The 23,404-nt window shown below is 37.2% G+C and overlaps 1 protein-coding gene across 1 annotated transcript in view; it reads left to right on the top strand.

Annotated features, from left to right (window-relative positions):
* The first annotated feature begins 6,334 nt into the window (after positions 1–6,334).
* LOC105197719 overlaps positions 6,335–23,404 on the top strand; it is a 40,741-nt gene continuing 23,671 nt past the window's right edge. The window contains 2 exon segments of the mRNA XM_011164218.3: positions 6,335–9,518; positions 9,521–9,619. Coding sequence (XP_011162520.2) covers positions 9,422–9,518; positions 9,521–9,619 — 196 coding nt within the window. The 5' untranslated portion in view covers positions 6,335–9,421.

Raw genomic sequence — 23,404 nt, 5'->3', positions numbered from 1 at the left:
AACGTAATCAAGGAGGAGAGTTCGACGACACGATCAGCGAAGGAACCATAATCTGCGGATCACGTTCTGCACGTGATAGTTCAACGAACTTCGTTCTCTTCTAGATTCACATTTTTCGGTTAAAGAAAACCACGAAGTGATGAATAAAGATAAGTTGATAAAAAATGAGGCAAATTTATTTCTTAAAAAAATGATCAATTGAGACGTTTTGATTGATGTTTTGATTTTTTAAAATTTTATTTTAATTTAATCTATTGAATATTGTTGAAAATCATATCGTTTTTTAAAATGTACAATTAACCGATATGTTCTTGTTATAAACCGTGGCAAAAACTAGCTTCTTAATGTCGTTATTGTTGCTATAGCATTTTATTATAGCGACGTCGAATAGAATCTTTGTCTCAATATCGTAATACCATAAGCCATTCATTTATTATTTCCAAGCAGCTATCCATTTTGAAAGCAAGTGGATAGTTTTCCATTCAGCATTATTAATGGTAACGGAAGTAATGGTCGAACGATCGTCAAGAGCACTGGTAGTTGCTCGTAAAATCGGTGAACAAGCAGATAAAATTGAAGCTTATAGATTCGAGGAGATAACACATTTGGCATTTACAGTTCGCATGCACATATATGCTCAAACGAGAAATTGATCGGTACCTTAATCGCTTTGGCGAATTACGTGTATTTCAACATTGGTATGATGTATTCTGTCAAGTTGCAAGCAAGGTTGAATAATTACACATTTCAAGTGCATCTACATCATTGAAATTAATAGGGAAACGTAAGCATTTAAATGAGCGATTTATCGAATAACATAATCATTTTCCAAATTGGGAATTTTATTGTGGAAGAAATAAAAGAAATTCACAAAATTTACATTTGTTATAATTTGTTTATAGATTTAATTTTTAGCTTGAATAATTTGTTCAATCATTATACGGATTTTATAATTATATATATATAATTTTTGCGCGTAAAATTATTTGAAATTATCTCTTATCTTTTATTAAAAATATTAAAGGAAGAATATTTCAGTTTTAGAAAATAAATATGGCTTAAATAACCATGCTTTTAGAAAATAAATAGAAAAAAACTATTTCTGATTTAGTAAAAAAAATATTCCGATTTATTATTTTATCTTGTATTGACAATTATATTTTTCACGATGTCACAATACGTTGTTACGATCGAGTGTGCTCCAGCCTTGTTTACTCAGCTCTGTTTACTCAGTCTGTTAATGTGTTCGGAGCATATTACGTGGTCTTCTATGTCTCGGTACGACATTGCGTAAGTGGAATTACTATGCGAGCATGCGGCTCGTAACCTTGAGAGCAGCCTACAAGCGAACACATCGTGTCTCTCTACCTACGTCCTGACGTCATTTACCGTCATACAACCGAGGAGATGAGAACTCAGTGGCAGCAGATATTATTCAAGATGCAACGAACAAGTGTGTATGAATTATGATGTTCCTTGCGATAAAATTGTTCGTTCAAAATATGAATATCAGATTTATTGTTCAAAGTACGATTGCTTCGAAGAAAATACTTAAAAATTTCGTGTACTGTTACGCAACAATGCTAACAATAAATAAGATTGCCAAACAATTAACTGTAGATAGCAATATCGAAGATCAAATCACAAAAAATTAATCTTATTGGTTGAAAACAAAATTATTATTTATTATAGTTTGATTGATTATAAAATAAATTGAATGGATTTATTGCAGCCTACAATTTAATTTAAAGATATATGAGTGTATTTGCACTGACATGTTCCATCTCAGAATTGTTAATCATTGATCATGATTATTGAAAAATATGTCGAATGCTGCGTTTGAACGCATCGGTAAAACCTAACAGATCGTGGACGTAAATTATCACGGCTACTTCCGGAAATATTATTATGAAAGGAAAGATATATATACATGTTACATATATATCTGAAAATATGCGCTGAGTTTTAATAAAATTGTATGATATTCCACATGCGTATCGACTCAATTTCAGTCTCATAAGTCATAACTTATACTAAAACTGGAATAATTCCAGTTTTATGATGTAATATTAGTCATTAATAAAATGTTTATTTTATGTAACAAAATGTATATGTTTATTTTAAGTATTTTTAGTAATTGATATTCTTTTCAACTTTTGATAAAAGTATTTTAACAAACAATTTTTTCAAATATTAACCTTTTAATTCCGCTTTTAATTTTAGAAATAATAATTCTGAAATTGTTTTTATACAATTGATCAATGCGCGCTATAAATACGAGTCGAGCGTCATCGGATTGCGTAAAGCGGAACAGGTTTTTTTCTCATTAAGATACAAGCATGATCGAAAAGAGAGACTTTTCATGCCATGAATTATTATAACAGAGCTAACAATGACGTGTCCTTCACTGAACCAACGTTCCACGTGCATCGAAGAGGATTAGCACATTTAATCATGGGAAGCTTACGTTTCCGTAATGTGGAACGGAGAAAGATTATTTAGTGCGAGAGATAATCCTTTTCGACATTAGCTCACGATCTCGGGCAACGTGCGCTCGGATGGTGGTCGCCGTATAAAAAGGGGCACGTCGAATTTTACGATCCTCGGCATTTATTGCTACTTATCGCGATGCGCGACATTGGACGATTCGCCTCTGCGGTTTTGCGCTTTTTTTTCCCCCCCGTTGGCACTCCGTTCGAGCCACCACACTCGGGATTTATTGCGCTACGGAATAAAGTGTCCCGCTTAATGTAACTATAAGGCCGCGGAGTTTGTTGCCCCGAGAGAGCACTATGGAAACTGTAATTTCAACGGGATACAGAATTATTATTATTATTATTGTTGTTACTGTTATTATTATTATTATTCCCTTCACAGGCCACACTTTACATGATGTGATAAATAAAATGCTGCGGTTATTAATTAAAACGCATATTGTGGAAGCGATTCGCTTCGGGATAGTGTGTGTAGGAACCATAGACGATTATACGTATGTTTATTCAGCGGCATCATGATACAGCGTATGTTTATTGATTCCCTGATAGTTGCGCACGACTACATTGACGCTAATTGTTTCAGCATGCTCTCCATATGCATGCTGTTAATTCGAATTACTTGTTCGCATGGGAATTCTATCGACCGTGCGTATATATGTGTGTACTAGAACTTGGGAATCGTCCATCTACGATATCAAGCTGATAACTTTCCTTGTTAATACAGCTACGAAATAATAGCCTTGATTACATTGATTTTTACAGCCAGCTGCCCGTATGTAATGGAGATTATATTATTCACTCTCTCTCTTTCTCTCTCTCTCTCTCTTTCTCTTCCCCGATCACTTTGATCAAGCGACGATCGCTAAAAACACAATACATACAAAGTAATAAACAACTTTTTATTTTATTTGTTACATTATTAGATTAAATGACAATCGAAGATTTTCCCATAAATACTAAACAAGTCTACTTTTTTTTTAATCTTAGTTTTGGCGCCGAGTAATTGGCTATCAGTAGGGCCACCTCCGTGAAACTGTTATATTTATCGCTATTCAAACATTAATAAATTGTATCAAATTGACGAAAAATAATATAGACTTCGGATCTAATGGATCAAACATTTCCAAGGTCTACGTGTAATAGAATTAGAGGCGGAGTAATAAAAAACAAGGCTTTAAGAAGTCGTAACGCGAAATATGAGTAGAACGAAAGAAATCTAAGAACGGAATAACTCGGCAAAAGCTAAAATCCTCGTAGCTTAAGTAGGTTTATGTCGGTCGTACCACTGGTATATTGCACCATGCGCGGCGCTTGATGCATCGTCTTGCATTGCGTGTATTGTCCTGCAGGATAACCGTGCGATAATGAGATTAAATTTGCCGCGCATGGAACATAACTGATGCATTGCATATAACGATGAGAGGCTGCATTATGACGAATAAATACGTACGTCTGCACAGTGCGTATATTATCTTGGAAAAAAATTCGGGTTATGCAGTATAAATAACTTTTTAATTATATAAATAATTTTTGACACTTTTCAAAAATTCAGCGCGCACAATGTCGAAGAAATGAAGAATCTCTTGTGCATAAAATAAGGAACGCTTGTAGTAAATTCTAATGTAACTTGAGTAAAAATGGAAGTGGAATTTAAAGAACGCACATATCAAGAAAACTGGTTCGCGAGAATTTTTCCTACACTACGCGACATCAGCGTTAGGTATTTCTCTATTTTCACTGATTCCACAGGGCAGGAAGTTGTCAGTGCCAGCTTATTACATACCGTAAAGCATAATTGCCCACTTAACTATTTTAACGGCGCTAGTTTCCCGCGCCGGAGTCGGACAAAGGCACTCAATTCAACTTTAATTAAACAAAATGCGACGTCTGTTTTATGAAAAAAAATGCATCGCACTGTAGTGATTGCAAAACGCAATCTGGAATGACCTCGGCCATATTGTAAAAAAACGTGTACGACAAACTGCAGGCGATTGCTATTACTTTAGACTCGAACGTTTACGCTCAACGACGACATTTTTGTTATGGCAAATGAAAGCTAATGCACGTAACATTCAAGTCCAAATAGTTCGAGAAGAAAGATAAAATTTAGAAGATAAAAGCAACTTAATTTACATAGAATAATCGACTGTCTTAGAGCATCCGTAGTTGGTATATGTGTGCACACACGCGTACATATATGTATATAGATTTTATATCAGTTAATTCACGTAAATTGATAAACAATGTTTGCCTAGATAACACATAATATTTCTGATGAATACGTATTACTATTTGCTTTTTTATATATGATGTTACATTAATATCAAAAGGCGCGATCGCGTCTCGCGCCAAAGTGAACGCAAAGCGAGAGAGACCGAGCCTCTTTTACGCGAGTCAGCGAGTTCCATTTTATATACACAAAAAAAAATTTTTATTCGAAATATTATTAAAATATAAACTATATTTTATGTAACATTTATGGTAAGTAAAAAAACTAATATTTGTATTAATATTTTATCAGTATTTTGTATGTAATATTTATAATAAATCTGTAGAGCCTGTTCAATCTAAAATCACAAAAATGTTAATGAAATATTTTCGTAAATATTTATAAAATATCATATTCAAATAATTATTATAAATATTTTGTAAATCTTTTATAAATACTGAGTACTATCTGGGCGTAAAAGGACAGTGTAATAAAACTGCTTTATGATATAAAAAGAGTAGGATTACCTTTTAATGAAATGTGTCACAACTTGTAACGTACAGTCAACGAAGAAAGATAATTTTATTAATAAATAACATGGAACATAATTTTAATTAAAATGCAAATGTTTTTATGTTTATATTAATATCTTTTATGTCACTTTGATTAAAAAATGAACGATACCTTAGTGCTTATTAATATTATATTATTATAATATAATATCAAATTTTGCATAATGTCAATAAATATATATTTATCTATTAAAAAAATGAGAGAGTGTGTATCTCGAGAATGTTTTGCATTTGCGAATCGACGTGACACTTCGAAGTACGCGCAGATATAACGAGCATCAAATCGCTTAATTCATTCGAAATGATGAGGTAGACGAAATAATATAGTTGAGCGGATTTATCTCTTCCCTTTTACTTCCAATCAATCTTGCATCTCCTTGTTTACAGGGCTGGAGTATTTCAAATACGAAATACAAAATACTGATCTATTTTCAGTCGTAAGTAATTTTTAATCTTTGATTAAAAGCGTAATTAATTACAGATTTCATTCATATTTTTCTTTCGATTGAAGATTGAAATTTCTTTACAACTATGTATACCGGCTGTAGCATTTGAGTTACAAAATACAAAATACTGGCAATTTCGATTTGAAATATACAAAATATAAATTGTATTTTGTATTTCAAATGAAATAATCGTTATTATTTTGTATTTCGTAAATCAATTACCAAGATTGCCAATAGTTCGTTCTCGAAATACTTTTCGTCCAGCCCTGCTCGTTTAAAAGTCCATCTTACATTTCGTCCTGGGTTTAGCTGCGCGTCGCACGGCGAAAGGAGCAGCAATCGCGGAGGTGCGATCGCGAGCGAGTGCAAGCGAGTGTGCGAAGGTAGTGGGCACTCCGGGCACACGGAGATCGCCACTCGCCACGAGAGCGAAGAGTACAATGAGGAACGCGCCGCGAGACGGAGGGAGCGAGCAGATGGTATGACGAGAAGAGGCGAGAGAAGGAGGGAGATACGTTGGCAGAAGGTGGAGAAGGACGGAGCGTTCGTTCCAGGCAACTCGGCCGCGTCGGTCGGCGTCGGAGCTCAGTATGCCGCGCAGCGCGCAGGCTCGCGTACACACATTATCCTTTTCTCTCTCCCCGCGTTCGTTTCCGCGCGCGGCGGCGCGTCCTCTCTCACTCTGTCTCTCTCTCTCTCTCTTTCTCTTCCCTCCCGTCTCGCGCGCGCTTCTCCGTTCGGCACGCACGCTCCGTATATTCCTCGCGGACGTACGTGTAATACGGACGAACGTGCGTGCCTGCGTGCGTGCGTGCATGCGCGCGTGCGTGCGTGCGTGCGTGCGTGCGTGCGCGTGCATCGACAGTACGCGCAGGTACAAATATTTCGCGCAAACACAAGTTCTTTTCGTTTTTCTTTACCTCCTTGCGTCGCGCGTTTCGCGGTCCACCTTTTCCTGCGCGCTCTCGCGCGAGCGAGCGGTGTCCGCGAGTGCGCAACGTGTCGCTGTATATGTGTGTGTAACGTGCACGTGATTTCTTTTTTTTTTATGCATGACTACTTCGCGCACGGCGCGGCGGACAGACAACAACAGCAGCAGCAGCGGCGGCGGCGGCAGCAGACAGTACGTGGAGGACACGTCGTCGTGGTCGGCCGTCGCGCCGCACCATCGAGTCGACTAACGGAGCAGCGCGACGGCGCGGAACGCGCGCGCAGGAAGAGATACATTCGTTTTCTCTCGTCGCAAGGAAGAGAAGTGCATCGACGACGCGTCGACGCGACGTCTGCGCCGGCGGCGGCGGCGGCGGCAGCGGCGGCGGTGGCGGCGATGCAACGACAACGACGACGACGACGACGACGACTCGACGAGTCGTCGTGTGACCCATATACACGGTGACACGGTGACACACGGGGGGAAAGTGATCGCGAGCGAGCCGATGCGAATGCATGGGTGCGCGCACAAGTGTCGCGGTTTCGTCGCGGGAAAGAGCGGGAAAATCGAGCGCGGCGTTGTCCGACGACGACGACGACGAGACGACAACGCGCGTGTGTGACAGCGGCGCAGGGCGAAAGGAAGGTGCGTGAATAAACGAAGGAACGAAGAAACGAACGAACGAACGTGAGTGCGTTGCGAAACAACGCTCCTTAGGCCTGAGATGTGGCACAAAATGAAGCGAGCGTATCCGCGAGCGATCGATAACTATAGCGGCACTATAGTCGACTCGGTGAATAGCAAGCGGCCCGTGCTACCAGCCAATCCAACCTAACGGACAACGCGTGACCTCCAGGAGCGGCGTGGCGAGTGTAGGGTGGATAGGTGGCTAAGGTGGCTTCACCGACTGTCCCGATAGAGTCGCGCGACGCTTTTGTTGCTACACCTGAAAAATAAAGAGCATCGCGAAGAAAACGGCGAAAAGAACGCCGGGAAAGAAGGAAAGAAAGAGAGAGAGAGAGAGAGAGAGAGAGCGATGTGAATTGGAAGGGATCGCCGCTCTTCCGAGTGATCCTCGCGATGGAACGCCGTTAATGACGCGACGGTGATCGACGGAATCGATCGATCCAGCGCGCCCGCGGTGTCTTCGCTCCCCCTCTCCGGAACGTTCGAAGCGGAACGGGGACAGAATAAAAATCAAGGAAGAGAGGCAAACGGAAGAAGGTGGAAAGGAAGAAGGGCGAGAGAAAGGACGAGCGAGAGAGCAAACAGGTGGAGAAAGAGAGAGAAGGATAGAGCGCGAGAAGGGAGAAGGAGAGAAACTGTGGTAGAAAGGAGTAGAGAAAGAGAGAGAAGGAAGGTATCTTATTTTTAGCCGCGCCGCTTTGCACATCGCAAAAACCGGTTTCGCGAAGTCCATCGTGGAGTACGAAGGAAACCGATAGCTTTCGCCGAGGGTTTTCGAGGGAGGAACCGAGGAAGAAACGCTTATGTAGATAACAAAGGCACGTGTGCAAGGCTCGTCGTCCCTGTCTCGCGGAGAAACAGTGGGAAAAGAAAGGAGCGGAGAAATATATGTTTATTATTAGGCGCGAGAGGAACATCTTCGAGTGGAAATTGTCCTCTCGGGCGCGTTCCCCCGAAGATATACGTTCGAAGGTATACGAAAAATCCAGGAATGACAAATAAGGCATAAAGATTTAAAAAAAAAGATGAAAAAAAATTCATTGTGATACCCGACCCCAAGGCTTTGCGCGACGTACGTGTGTGCGTGTGAAAATAAAGAGAAAGACTTGGGAGGAGACAATGGACACGGAACGTGGAATTCGCTTAACTCGATACGCGCGCGATTCTCTTGCACCCCGCCGCACCTTGCTCACCTCCCTCGTGCCTCCCACCCGCTAGAAGCTATAGCCACCTCCGCCGCTCCTTCTCTCGGTCTACCCGGCTTATCGATTGCGTGCATGCGTACGCGACAACGCGGTCGACACGAGATTCGATTATCGACCGCCTAGACGACGACGACGACGACGACGACGACGATTTCGGAATTAAAGGAGCTACCTGATACTAGCTGGTACCTGTCGAAGATAAGCGTGACAAACAAGTCCACGAGAAATTCCAAGGATGCTTTCCGATTGACGGATCGAAAACTGCTATCAACTGGTCGTCTCGAGCGATCTTCAAAGACCGATAATAAGTAAAGTCAAAGTTGATTATCGATGTGGCAAAATTTTAATTACTGAATGTTTATCCAGCAAGAGAAAGAGAGAGAGAGAGAGAGAGAAAGAGAAGAGAATAAGCGTACACGTATATCGCACTCTAGTCCGTAATTTTTAATGAAAATCGAAAGAGAACGGAACTTAGCGAAAGAAGATATTTTATTCCTCACTAATGAACATTAACCGGTAGTGCCGAATCGTGCCGATGCTCGGTATGTTTAATTTCCAATCGTATTGTATAATAATATATATCGATAATATATCAGTACACCGATAAAATAGAAAAATCCATCTGCAATCGATCGACGTCTCCGAGCTGAGAATCGATTGCCGAATTACTCAGTACTCACGACTGACTCACGCGCAATCTCTATAAATCGCGCGCGATATCGTTGATATTGAAAAGTACCGTCAGCCATCGACGCCAACGTACGATCAATCCACGTCCGCGACAACAACGCGCTGAAAGAAGAACTCAACGTCGCAGACCCGATCCGAGACGTCGTCGACAACGTTCGCGAAGAATACGAACGAACGGCATGAAGAATGGCAACCAATTCTTCGCCGAGCACTCGTCAGGGCGTGAGGGCGGTCGCCACGACGACTACCGATCCGCAGCGGAGCGAGAACCGCGCCGTCGCGGCGCGGGCGCCGCCGGCGCCCTGGCCCTGAGCGTCGTCGCTCTGGTCGTACAATCGGCGGCCACCGCGACTCCCACCTGGGGATACTTCACCAATCCTGACGGTGAGTCACTGCCCGACGCGCGTGATCGGTTTTATTAATTAAGGCCCAGCTTCATACGCACGTACACACGTGACTCATTTCGTGGCTATGTAGGCTATTGAATTTTTTTCACGATCTTGGCGCGGTCGGTCGATCACGCCTGATGTTGCCTTTATCACGTTGATTGTCAGCTTGCTGACCCTTCGCGAATATTTCTGAGATTATCATGGAACGAAGGAAAATGTTGTACATAGTAAAAAACATTTTGAATCTATGTTGTTAAATGAGAGAAATATTTTTTCATTTTTAAATCAGAACAAATAAATTATTTCTTTCATTTTTGTTAATACATTCCTTGAATTAAAAAAAAATTATTTGTTAATTTGAACGAATAATTTATTTACTTTAAAAAAAGTTAATGACGTTATTTCTTGAAATCAAATAAATTTTCGTTTTCAATTTAAACATAATTTTTCTCTGGGTGTAACATATATCCATCTTGTGTTAAATTAATACAAAAATTGTTGAGTTTGGGACACGTGCGATACATGTTAAATTTAACACAATTTTTCCAACTGCGTAGCGTCAAATTTTTTGAATGGGTAAGCATTCGATTTCATTAAGATCGATCGTGCATGACTTGTCTCTCGACCGATTGTACGTGTATTCCTTCGCGGTTCAATTCCAACGTAATACTAGCTTGTATCCGGTGAAAATTTTTTCAATTCTATACTGAGAAAAAAAGTTGTTAACGTGACTAACATTTTCAACCTGATTAAACTTCTTCAATTCAAGTCTTTATGTATTTTAATTAAATATATAAATGCTTAAATTAAAGTTCAAGTATTTTATATGTATTTCAGTTAAATTTAATCAATTTAATAATTTTTTCTCAGTATGCATAAAAGTATTGCCTATTAAATTCTTTTCCGTAAGCTTTTATAGTAACTTTTTACTATTTCTTTCTGACTTACAGTTGCGACTTAATATAAATCAAGTAAGAAAGTTAGTTTAGTCTTGATCGACATTAGCATAATAACTTGGGCGTTCTAATTAAAATCTTTAAGCGCGCTTTTTATTCTTTAAGCTTGGGAAACATAACTCTGATACTTTATCTTGTGCCTCGAGTAATAGAGGAAGCGTTACATAAAATCGGATGGTAAACTTGTATATGTATGTTGGTGCATCTCGTAGAATGATCGATAGTCGAGAGAATCTCATCTCGTCGATGTACTGATTAGCGATGCAAGTCTTTAAACACGTAACGGGATCGTCAAAGGATGCTGCATTACGTTATATTGGATTTATTTTCGTTCGTGATATATGAACAAACGGATATTGAATGTGTAATAACTGTCTAGCTTGATAGAGGTAGAACGTAAAGAGATAAAATCGCGCTTCGAATTACGCAAATCAATTTCTTATCTTTAATTAAAGGCCTCTCCTCAGAATTATAATTAATCTCTATGTCCTAATAAATCAAGTAAATTATATTTAAGCTCAATCGGGGTTTTCCTCGAAAAATGTTAATACGTTTATTGGTCTCAAAGACTGCAGAATCAATTGCAAAAAATTTTTCATGTTCAAGTAAATCTATTCTAACATTATTTGTTTGATTTAAATCAATATTATTTAGTATAAACTATTTTATTCTTATATTTAGGAAATATTATTTTTAATCAAGCAAGTAATGTTAAAATAAATATTATTCACTTAAACATAAAAAAATTTTTTATTTTAATGCAAATATTTTTATTGGCGCATTTTGCTTTTATTATACAATGGATAATTAACTAATGCAATATATTTCTTTTATATGAAAAGTAATAGTCTTATTCTCGGCAAAATGTATTTAGGTTTACGAGTGATTAACAAATATGACTTATGTTTCTCGTTAAAGATACTAACGCAAAAATAACCATGATGTACGATGACATCATGCTTGCGGCATTACGCAAGTTATATATATATCAGATAACAAGATTAACCCCCAGCTTTCCTCATTAAAAAAATATAATTTATTACCTCTTTTTCAAATATCTGAAAAGAAAAAAAAAAAAACATTGACGACCTTCCAAAGCGGATCAAGAATGCACAATTATCGCAAGTCACGTTGCTTTTTCGCGACGAACGGCCGCGCGGCATCGGGAGGATTTCAATGGCGTCGCGTCGCAAGTAGAGCGTGTTAAATATGTTCAAAGAGCCAGAAACATTTCCTTCGTTCATTCATATCAGCTTAGTATAATCGGTACGCGCCTGCCGCGCGCGCGGCTTTACGGGGTAGTAAAGGTCTGACCCAATTTCATGCGCGTATACGGCTCTCCATATATCGAGTCAATTAATTCCAGCAGCTCATTTTTACAGAGCCGCGTTACGCGCACTGCTTTTCCTCGTCTACCTCGTCTACCTCTCGCCGGCCGGCCGACCTGTTTCCTCTCTCGCCTAATAGTTACAACAGCGGCGCGGCGCGCTGTGCGCTGTGCGCTGCGGAGATAGTCTCGGCCTTCGACTCCGACGCGGCTTCGTTCTTCTTTGGAATCGCGCGTAATTTCCACTACTAGAGTCCATCCATACTCTTTGCGCAATCGAGTCAATAACGTTTCCTTCATTCCTTTTAACGAGAGCAATTTGTCGCTCGCGTGTATAACACTTCTACTTATTATTAGGTATTCGTTATTCCAGAAGGTGTTGGTTCGCGCGCGTGATCGTCTTGATTATTCTTACTGTTGCCTTGAAACTACAAGGAAACTACAGGACATTTCTCAAACATTAAGAGAATTATGAGAAAATGACAGATTGTTTGAAAGTAGTAGAAAAAAAATTTGGCCGCGATTTTCCGTTTGGATAAAAAATTATTTCAACAAGCACACATTGAGAGAAAATCATTTTTTATTCGGTCAATATTTCACTTTTAATTTCAGGTTTTTTTTTGTCAACTCATGTATTCTCGCCTATGAATTTTTTTTTTTGCACAAACCGCTAACAGTCGCTCTTGCAAATCCTCAACCGCGCGATGACGGTTCCTTTAAGCAAAGAAGATAAGTGGCTCATGTACGATCAAACAAGCATGCACGGTTCTTCGCTTCACGCGACAGGCGTGTCGTCGCGACACTCATTATCCATTATATACCGCGGTACAAAAGCGCGATATTTCAAAGAACGGTGACGAGACGGACGTTGCTCAATACCGCGCGACTCGGAAACCAATAACGCGCGGTTTCCTCGTGCGTGCTAAATACAACGGTGCACGCGTGTAATTCATTGTCCGCCGATGTTCCGCGTGAAGATGCCGATAGGATCGCGCGTACAAGACGCGACGCGGCGACACCACTCTCCTCATTCGCGAGGAATCGCTTTGAAACAGAATAATCGTAAGCCGCTGAAATTCGAGCGGGCGCGCGCGATCCCGCGTAAACGCACGAGTGTTTCCCATACACGCGATTCCCATCGTTTCCCGCCGCCATTGTCCGGCTCGCTCGTTCCGCGTGTAAGCATGCATATCGAGGAGCATCGTGGAAAGAGAAATAATACAACCTCGCTTCCTCGGCGACTTCCTCCCGAGCGCGGCGCGGGAGAAAAATCTCCCGGGAACGCAGAGCCTCGCGGTCGCGTCGCGTCGCGTCGCGTCGCGCCGAGAAACAACGCGCTCCCACACTCGCGCTGCCTCGTCGGTGGCGTTCGATAAACTCGTAGCCGACTACACTATCGCGTGTACGCACGTGTAAACGCGTTCTGTGCGTAGCAGGTGCCTGCTACCACATGACGCCGCCGTTAAATATCGGACGCGGATGTACGCGCGTCTTCTACATACGGTGTTCTTGAAATAGACCGTCAAACTTTACAGGTAAATTTTCTATTCACCTTATAGGTGAAAAAGAAAAACACCATGATAGAAGGGAATCATTTTTTATTATGGTCTTAAGATGAGAAAAAAATATTCATTTAATCCTTTATGAACGTGTTTGTAATAGAAAAAAGATTTACAATTTAGAGAAAAGGATTTTATCAATTTGCAACTAATAGTCTGTCATATAAAAAAATATCATATATATGGTAGAATATGTTTCTAAAACTTGGCAATCCATTTCAAGGATTTATATATGTAGCTACACTCTGAGAAAAGTTAGATTTAAATTGATGAAATCGTTTCTTTAACTTGCTTTTTTAAAAAATTGAACTCAAAAATATCTTTGAAGGAAATTTTAAAATAATTTCATTTTCAAGAATATACGTTATTATTTATTTGTTTAATTTAAACAAATAATTTTTCAAATTAGAAAAAGTGCTGACAAAAATGTGAGAAATAATTTTTTTGTTCTGATTTTAAAAATATATTTTGTTTATTTTAAAAAAAATGTGTGATGATTAAATTACATCCTTAATTCCAACGAAAGAAACAACGAGAAATTTTTTTTCAATTCACACTTTTAACTGTATAGCAATGCACAAATTCTTTTGGCTCAAACAAACTTTATTTTTTGACTCAAAGAAACTTTTCTCTGAGTGCATGGGACAAAAAAAAATATTGAAACGTGGTTTTGATTCCTTTTCCTCACCCTATATGTATATGGGGTACGGTCACTTGCGTACAGGTACGTCAGGTATGTAGTTACCTGCGACGAGAGCCCTGCGTCTCACAGGTGTGCGGATTTACAGGTGGCAAGGAATACAGTTACACATATGCACACGCACGAGCACACGCACACATACATCCGCCGCCCTCGTCGCGCGTAACGCGTGCGAGTGACGATGCACGTTGGGAAGCTGTTAATTACGGACGGAGAAACGGGGCTGACGGGAAAGTTCCGCGATGGAGTCGATAAGCCGTGAACAACGCGCGCGCGGGACGCATTTCTTTTATGTCCTCCTCCCTCATAACGCGTTATTGTTGCTCGAAAGATCGGATCAATTGTTACGTCATATTATAAACTGTCTTTTTATTAGCGACACTTATGTGCATCTTGTTGCTATAATTCAATCAAGTTTCATATATTTTTTACACAGTAGAAAACATTTTGTATTTATGTTAAAAGTGGTCCTCGTTACAATTTTTGTGTTAAATTTTTAACATATACAAGTGTTAATTTGAACATGATTATTTGAATACTTTGCGTTAAATTGATATTTAACATTTCTTAGAATTGAAATAATTAAATTTATGAGCAAATAAATAAATAACAAAAATAATGTAGTTTTAAAACATGAAGTCTAAGATAAATTGATAAAATGTATGTATCAACATAATATAAATGTTAATTTCACTGAAGAAATATGTTTGCACATTTCGTTTCCAAACTGTATCAATGTGTTAAATTTTTCACATAATATTTGTTACTTTCTAATATATTCATCTTGCGTTAAATTGACATAAAAATTTGACTGGACAGTTTGGAATTTATGTTAAATTTAACACAAATTTTTTCAATTGTATATGAATAATTCCCTAATTCTATCTAAATAAACAATGCAATGACTTCGTATGTTTCTAATTTAATTGCATTTAATTGTCTTTTATTCAAAGATATACTTCGTTTAATATTAATATCCAATTTTTTCTTACAAACAAGATTTGTAAAAATTGTCAAGAAACAAAAAGAAGCAAACGACACTTTTGGTCACGACAGATGGTTACAGACGTAGTTCCTTCGCTCGTCAACGCGCCGTTACATTCGGGACTAGTTGTTGATCGATGTTGCGCGTTCGTGCCAGATTGGTTTGATGACACGCCACGGTCGGAGCGGTACCACGCGGATGCGACCGTAGATGCCGTAGACAAAATAACGTAACGCACGTATGTGTGCCGCGACGCGTGTGCGCTATATATATATGTATATATATAAAGAAAGAATAGAAATATAGTAGAGAGAGAGAGAGAGAGAGAGAGAGAGAGAGAGAGAGAGAGAGAGATAGAAATAGAGAGGGAGAGAAGAGAAAGGCACAAGGTACCGCTATGCTAGGGCTCGCTCGCTCGCTCGCAGGAGTCTTCGAGCCGGGAGTGCAACGGCCTTTACCTGGCCTCTCACTCACTCTGCCCGCCCCACCGCCGATTCCACTCTCTATGCGATCTTTCTCTAAAAATTACAGTCCGCGTGCGCGGGAGTCGTCTCGTTTACCGGCGCAAAGACTCTCGTTCATAACGGAATACGTCATTATGAGGATTCTTCCTTTAAATGCTACCACGACGTTGCGTTACGAAATACCCTTCAATTCGGTTGACGTTTCTAAATCTCTTTGTTGCGTAAGTTCTCAAGTAATTTGAGACCACAAGTTTTCCCCGAGCAGTGTGCATTTTGCGACGCGATGTAACGTAACAACGGATTCTAACGTTATTAAGGCTTCGTAGTCGTAAATAATTTTCAATCTTTGATCGAAAGCGTAATTAATTATAGATTCGTTCGTACACTCATTTATTTTTCTCTTTCAATCAAAGATTGAAAATTATTTACGACTACGAATATCGACCTTAAATAATCTTGAAAAAAAAGTAAAGTTTAATAAATTAATACATTTTTTACAATAATAATCCTTGATGATAAATCCGGCAATACTGTTATGTTAAATAATGAAGAATAAAAATATACTGTGAGAGAAAATGCAATGTCAATTTTACTCTTCTATCGCGATTACACTTACAATTTTATCTAGATATTATGTTAACACACAAAAAAACACTATCATAAAGTAATTTATGATATAACAGATACTTGCATTCCTAGAATTAACTACCTCTCACTTGTGCTCATTATATCCTAATTGCTATATCGATTGCGATATTTCCGTGCTACACATGTGTAATATATGAAAATACACGCATATCGCAAAGGTGTCCAAGATAATGTAAATCGAGAGGAAACATGGGCGTCGTTAAACATATCGTTTGCGCTTGATACACGTGCCGCAGTTACAATCGCAGCACGATCCATTTTATCGTCTACAAAGCAAATCGCAATAACCGTCATGACCATATGCTGAATCGTGACACAATGGCCGAAATTCACTGACGTAAGTTGCGTACGAGAGCAATACAATTCGCGTGCGTATTAATCCACGTTGCGTGGATTTTGCGAGGTATTGCATATTTTAAGCTTACTACATACGCACACAGTTAATTTGATGCATATGATGGATAAAAGAATTAATTAGTATATTGAGCACTTAACTAACGGTAAAGAAATGTTTTTACTGCTTTATTAACCGGCAGTAATTATTGTTTCTTTAAAAAAAGTAAAAATACGTCGATTGCTTACGATTTCATTGCATTTAAAAAATTTTAGCTAAACTTACTTAAGCTACCTAAACAATGAACGCAATTTATTTGTTATTCGTTATTAACGTTGGGCAATTTACCAATTAACTCTTTTGCATCCGTCGTTGCCTTGAGGGAACAATCTCTTCAGATACATTTAAATGTTAAACTAATCGATATTTGAACAACAACACAATAACACAACACCAATATTTTGATTTCTCCAGAACCGTTAATAGGAAAATTATGGAAAAAATCAGGTACTATCTCTATACTTAGAAATAATAATAAATTGGGAAAATATTGTTTTCGAATAGAATTAACTCGGGATATGAAATGTGAAAATTGAAGAGTGTTACAGCAATAAAATAGAACGCACGTAAATGCATCGATATAATATTTAATATTTTCAATAATAATATTTTCAATATGGATTTACGTCAAAATCGACGTATTTTACTTATTCAATTATCCATACATTCAGAAATTTATAGAATTTCAAGAATTTCTCTCACGGTAAATTCCTGCGTGGGCGTTTGCTATTATATTACCTCGTTATAGATATGTCGAGCAAATAAGTTTCGGAGATGATGCGAGAAGTTTCGTCAGCGATCACCGTGTGGGTGATGAAATTATAGTAGAAAAGAGTAGGCGTATCATATTCTGCCATTTAATATTGCATTTAATAATAATGGTAATAGTAATAAACAGTTTTTAAACTCTGTACAATAAATTTATCTAACTTTTTATTTATTTATTAATGAAAAACTTTCATAAATTAACGTTGAAACTAATGAGCCGAAGAGGTTTTGAATAACTTAGCCAAATTTAAATCGATTTTGTCGAAAATATTGAAAACACAAGTTGTTGCAATTAATAAACTTTGTATCGTGATAAATTTTCCTGCAAAAGTTTTACGAAATGAAAAATTGGCTTTGGAAAGTTTAATTATCAAAGTTTAATTAATCTTCAAGATTTATAAGGAACAGAATATTCTTAATTAAGTAAGTAAATAAACTCGTAAAAAAGCTATTGTTTCTTTTTCTCCGGTGTAAATAGTATGTAAATTTTTATCATTGTGCTTTTTTGCAGTAAAAAAAAAGCATCTTTCTCCACGTTCTTTTTTACAACAAATTGGATATTACGTAATCTTCTTGTAACGCCGAGAAGTTGTGTAGATGCTAAATCGTAAGGTTAAACAACGGACGTTAGGTTTCACGATGCAAATATCGCGAGCGGTGGAGTTACGCGGAATTCTCAAACGATAAATCGCGTTTACCCGCCTAGGAGAAGTTCTCCGGGAATTCAACATCCGGCGGAAATGGTGGGAGTGCATTACTATGGACTAAATAGCGAATACATGTACATACGGACATTCTGTGCAACTGACTACGGGTGTATAGTCAACGCTTGATATGCATTTATAGGTACGAGGTAGGAGGTTGCAGTGTTACGCTCGTCTTTCACATCAATTGTAGATATAGTTACCTATTCTTCGTGATAATTATAGGGGCTCAACAATGAAGTCACTCGAAGTCTGTGGAAAACAAACGGTTTTTTTTGCGTTTGCATTATTTACGCTATAGAGAAACGATTGTGCATGCGTATAAAGATTTTGTACCTTCTTCCATATAAAAAATGAACTTTTTTACGAAATAAAGAAAGAAATACAGAAGAGTAATTCTTTTTGATTGTTACGAATATAAAAGTATTTCTACGAGAGAAAAACGTAAAAGTAAAAAATATGAAAAATAAAAACACATATTTATTTTGAATGTTAAATTGAAATACGATTCACTTGTCATAAACGTACAAACTTTTTCGTGAGAAAAAAAATTTTTTATTCTTTATTCTTATTCTCGCTTGTGGCAAGAATTTAAAAATATTTTGGACAACATTGTGCATCAAACTGCATCATTTTATTTTTTCTTTTTACGAGTTTTAAACTTGAACACGAATTTAAATATTAATGTTCATCAGTCTGTCGAATATTTTTTACTGTCTATAAATTTTATTAAATGTTATATAAAACGTCATCTTTTGTAATCGGAATAATCGAGCCATCGTTCATAGAACTATGACGCAGTTCAAACGGTGCGTATAAATTACGAATGAATCACATGTATAACATTTCGCAATGGCCATCGGTTCTATAATAGTAATTGTAGACCACAATAATCAATTCTAACCAAATCTGACTCATGATATTTTTAGGAAAAATATAAAAATATTAAAATTGACATGTTTTTTCAATGTGTGTAAATAACGGAAATTAAAGCAAGGAGAATTGCTTGAATTTCCACAGTTGTCATATTTCTTAAAAAAAATACACAAATTTAGAAATATTGGAAAGAGTTTGCTCGAAAAATCATGGAAAATAAAAACTATTAAGTCGTTAAAATCTCGTTATTTTTAAATATCACGAATGATAAACGAGATAAAATGTTAAAAGTCTCTTTTTTATTATGAAAGAAAAAATAAACGAGTTAGGTTTCTCCTGAATACAGAAATGATAAAAAACGCTCAAAATTTAAATTTTTTACTGTTAATTCTGTTAATCCTCAACTACACCGGCCAAATTTGGCCTACACAACTATATTCGCAGGAAAGTTTGAAACCCAATTTTTTATAAAAGTTTTAATTGAAATAAAATTTAAAAAGCTTTTTTTTTGGTCTGTTGTAATAATTCTGAAATTGAGAAATAATCATTTATTACAAATATAATAGAAAATAAAGTTTGTATTATATAAGTAACAAAAATATTTTCTTCTAATTTTCGACAACGTTAACTGTAAAACATTGTTTTTTCTAAATAACACACAGTAATCTCAGACTACGATTCAGTAGTATCATATTTTAATCAAGAGAAATACTTGCAGCGCAATTGTGTGCAGTGGGATACGTTGTACCTCGTCATTGTAGTTGAGGGTTAAATTCAAATATAAATTTTCCATTATACTGAAGTCCAGGATGCTTTTAAAAGTTTTTGTTCAAGATATTCGAATCGGACATGGCCCCATGCGCATTTCGCAACGATTGCGTCGTGTTGCATGGACAGGCTACACCCAGGTCATGGTTCGCGTGCTCGTGCCAATCGTGACGCCAAGATGTGCAGGATGTCATGCCGATAATAGTCCGTATTTAACATAGATCGGTGTCATTATGATGGTTAATCGTTAGAACGACAAGACGACGTCTTCCAGTGACTTTGCATTTTCTACTCTTCCTACATCGTCAAGGGCCAAGATCATAATAATTACAATGGTCGTGATCGTAAAAATATAATTATATTATATGTTTGGTTACTATTATGATTTACGTACGTAGATACACAATAGAAGCGACACATTACTACGTCGCATTTTCATTGCGAAATATAGAGTGCCTCGTGACACATCAGAGATCGTGCCATCCGATTTTGCCGGATATTTCAACGAAAAATTCGTTGTACGGATCTTGTATATCCGGATGCGAACAACACGGTATTCGACGTATGTCCATCATCTATCATAAAATATAACCGCATTTTTTGCGATTTATGACGCACGCGAAAGTATGAACCGATATTGATGCTGGTGAATGCAAGCTCACCCACGTTACGACGATATAGTGTATCTATGTCTGCATATGTCATGCGTTCGGAAATGAATTGATACTGTGCAATAACCTCTATGCGCATTTATTGCGATGATTGATAGAAACTGGAGGACGTCGTGTAGATGAGCAGGGTTTGATTAAATTTAACCTTTCCCGAAAATAACTGTCGCAATCATTGCAGTAATTGCAATTCTTTTAATATCGATGAAGCGTTTGATATTTTTTCGAGATTAATATCGACATTTATTATTTCGTTTATAAATTATTTGTTTAGCGCATTACTCGTAATTTCGCTTTCTTTTATGCATCCTCATTATTTAAATTTTCAAATTATTCCAATTAATATCAAATATTTATTTATGATTCACTCGATATTCACTCGATCTCCTTGAATCTGATTCAATAATTTTCTGAAATTACTGAACCGTAAATTAAATAAAAATTATGGAAATGGTTTTAAAAATCCGTTGTCTATATATTCATCGAGCACATAAAATGACGAAACTAAGTGTTCTCCTGACACATAATATATACGAACAATGAGAAAAATGAACGTAAAGATAAAAGCATATGTGGGTCGAATATGAAAAAGGGCTGCAATGATCCATAAAAGTATCACGTCTTTTCGCGAATAACGTAAGCTACTTGAGCTTCCGGCGGAACAAAAGAGTGAGATAGCTAGCTGCAAAGCCGTACTGAATTGGACATTTTCCTGGCAGCGATATTTTTTCGATGGATATCTTTTGTGTGTGTATGTGTACGTGTATAAGCCGATATCTCCCGTAAGTTATGAAACGGGAAGAACATTACACGAATTGCCACTACCCGCCCGAGGATCTCCATTTATATTGGAAGCGGATAGCCACTTATCGTCGCACGAGATTAAAGACATGACAACGTAATTGACTCCGCCTATATGTTGCCGCGTACGTCATACGGCAAAAAAGATATATGCGACAGGGAGAATCGTAAGAGGCGCGAGAAAACAATTTTTAAACTTAATAAAGAATGATGGTGTTATTCGAACCGATTAGCGAGATATCTCGCTTCTCCAAAGTTTCTTAATTACCCCTTTCATTAAACAGTTAATTTTATTTGCCCGTATCTAATTTCAGTTCTTTAAAAGCAAGCCAAGCATTTCTGATATTATCGCCAACAATTATGAAACTCCTTTGCTTCTTTATGATCATGAAAATTGTCCGTTTTACCAATAGCGAGTTTTAATAAATCTCACCTTTTCGATCGGTGAGACCGAGATTTCTCGTCGTAAGTCATAATTTGTCTAAGTCGTTATGTTGTCTAGACAGACGCCACGCCGCCGCTGTAATAAATTATTTATTAAGTTCAATAAACGCGCGAAACGCGATATTGGAAACAACATTTCGCCACTTTATTACGGCTTTACGCAGTGTGAATATTGCTTCTAAAAATGGAAAGCGGCATAAATCGCGAGTATTTCCACGACTGTACCGAGTGCGATCGTACGGTGTGCTCCTTTCACCGTGCGCAGAAAATAGCGTGTGTTGACTATATTTACGCACGTCGCGGTCTTTTCATTCAAGCACGCGTAACGTTTGTTCATTCACGGGGCAGTATTAATAAAGTATTTTCGCGATACTATTTACCAATGCTATCGAGAAAGGCAAAGTTTTTCAATTCGAAATCGCCGAATTATTAATGTCTCTAACACATCCGAAGATCCCAATTAAAACGTATTAACGATACAATGCATTGTTATTGAAACTATTCTTTTGTTCTGAATGAGTAACGTAAAATTGAAACTTTTCGAGATAATATCTTCATTCAAACTTACGTACAATGATATTAATGTACAGTTTCTAACGATGTAACGTAATAGAGATACGTAAACAACAAAATTGCGGAGGAAAATTTGTTATACACCTATACAATCGTGACGTACTTCAGTACGTTATTATTTAACCTTTTAAAGAAATACAGAGATAATTATAAAATCCATCTTTCTTCCCTCCCCAAGAAAATGCTTGTCTTTTCAGATCGAATACTATCGAAACATTATTAATTTCACGTGTGAAAGCTGTTTTTATAAAAAGGTGATTTATTTGAATTCACGACTTGTGTGCTCTTCGCGATCGGTAATGAATCATGTTCTTGCTCGGCGTCTTTAAGAAAGAAAATGTAATTTCTTGGTTCGATTCAACGGTAATGGATCGAATGAACGAAAAATGTTACATCGCTGTTAAAATGCGAAGCCAGCTTTTCCTTCGATTTCAGGTGCAGAATATATATTAACTTTTGCATCTATTATTCCATTTGCATTTGGGTACGACGTTCTTTTCGCAACACCATCTGCGTTCTCTACATTCGTATCTTTTGTTTGTAGAACGTGGAAATTTTAAGTGCTCTTCAACTTAGTGACTCAAATTAAATATATTCTTCGCACGATCTTTACTGTTGAACGTACGGTTGGTATTTGTTTCAACATAAGTTTTATTTGTTGCAATCAGAGAAAATTATAACTTTTTAATCTAATATTTTTTTATGTTTATATATTTCTGTATAAGTATTTTATTATTAATATATTTAGTAATATTTTCTTCTCAATAAAATATTCATAATAACAATTACAGAATTATTTATTACTTTTATTATTATTTTCTGAAACGAGCTTGCAATATATCTGACTCAGTTAAAAATATCTTTGTTTTGTTTTAATTTCTTTAATTGATTCTACGAAAATTAATTGTAAGCTTCATAATAAATCAGAATCAACACAAACAACAAACTCATTGCACAGTAATTTTTTAAGTTGCTTAAAGTAACTCTTAAATTATGTAATAATTTTATAACTTTTTATCCTAGAATGTGATATGTACATATTTAAAACTTTTAAATGAGAATTTATCGACAAAAGTTAGTTTAAATAAAAATTAAAGCAAATCAACTATTAAAAATTTAATACATTATTAATATATTATTTTTAA

The sequence above is a fragment of the Solenopsis invicta genome, chromosome 10 (genome assembly GCF_016802725.1).
Source record: "Solenopsis invicta isolate M01_SB chromosome 10, UNIL_Sinv_3.0, whole genome shotgun sequence".
Lineage (NCBI taxonomy): Eukaryota > Metazoa > Arthropoda > Insecta > Hymenoptera > Formicidae > Solenopsis > Solenopsis invicta.
Note: the sequence above shows the minus strand (reverse complement) of the source record. Positions and strands in the feature narration are given on the sequence as shown.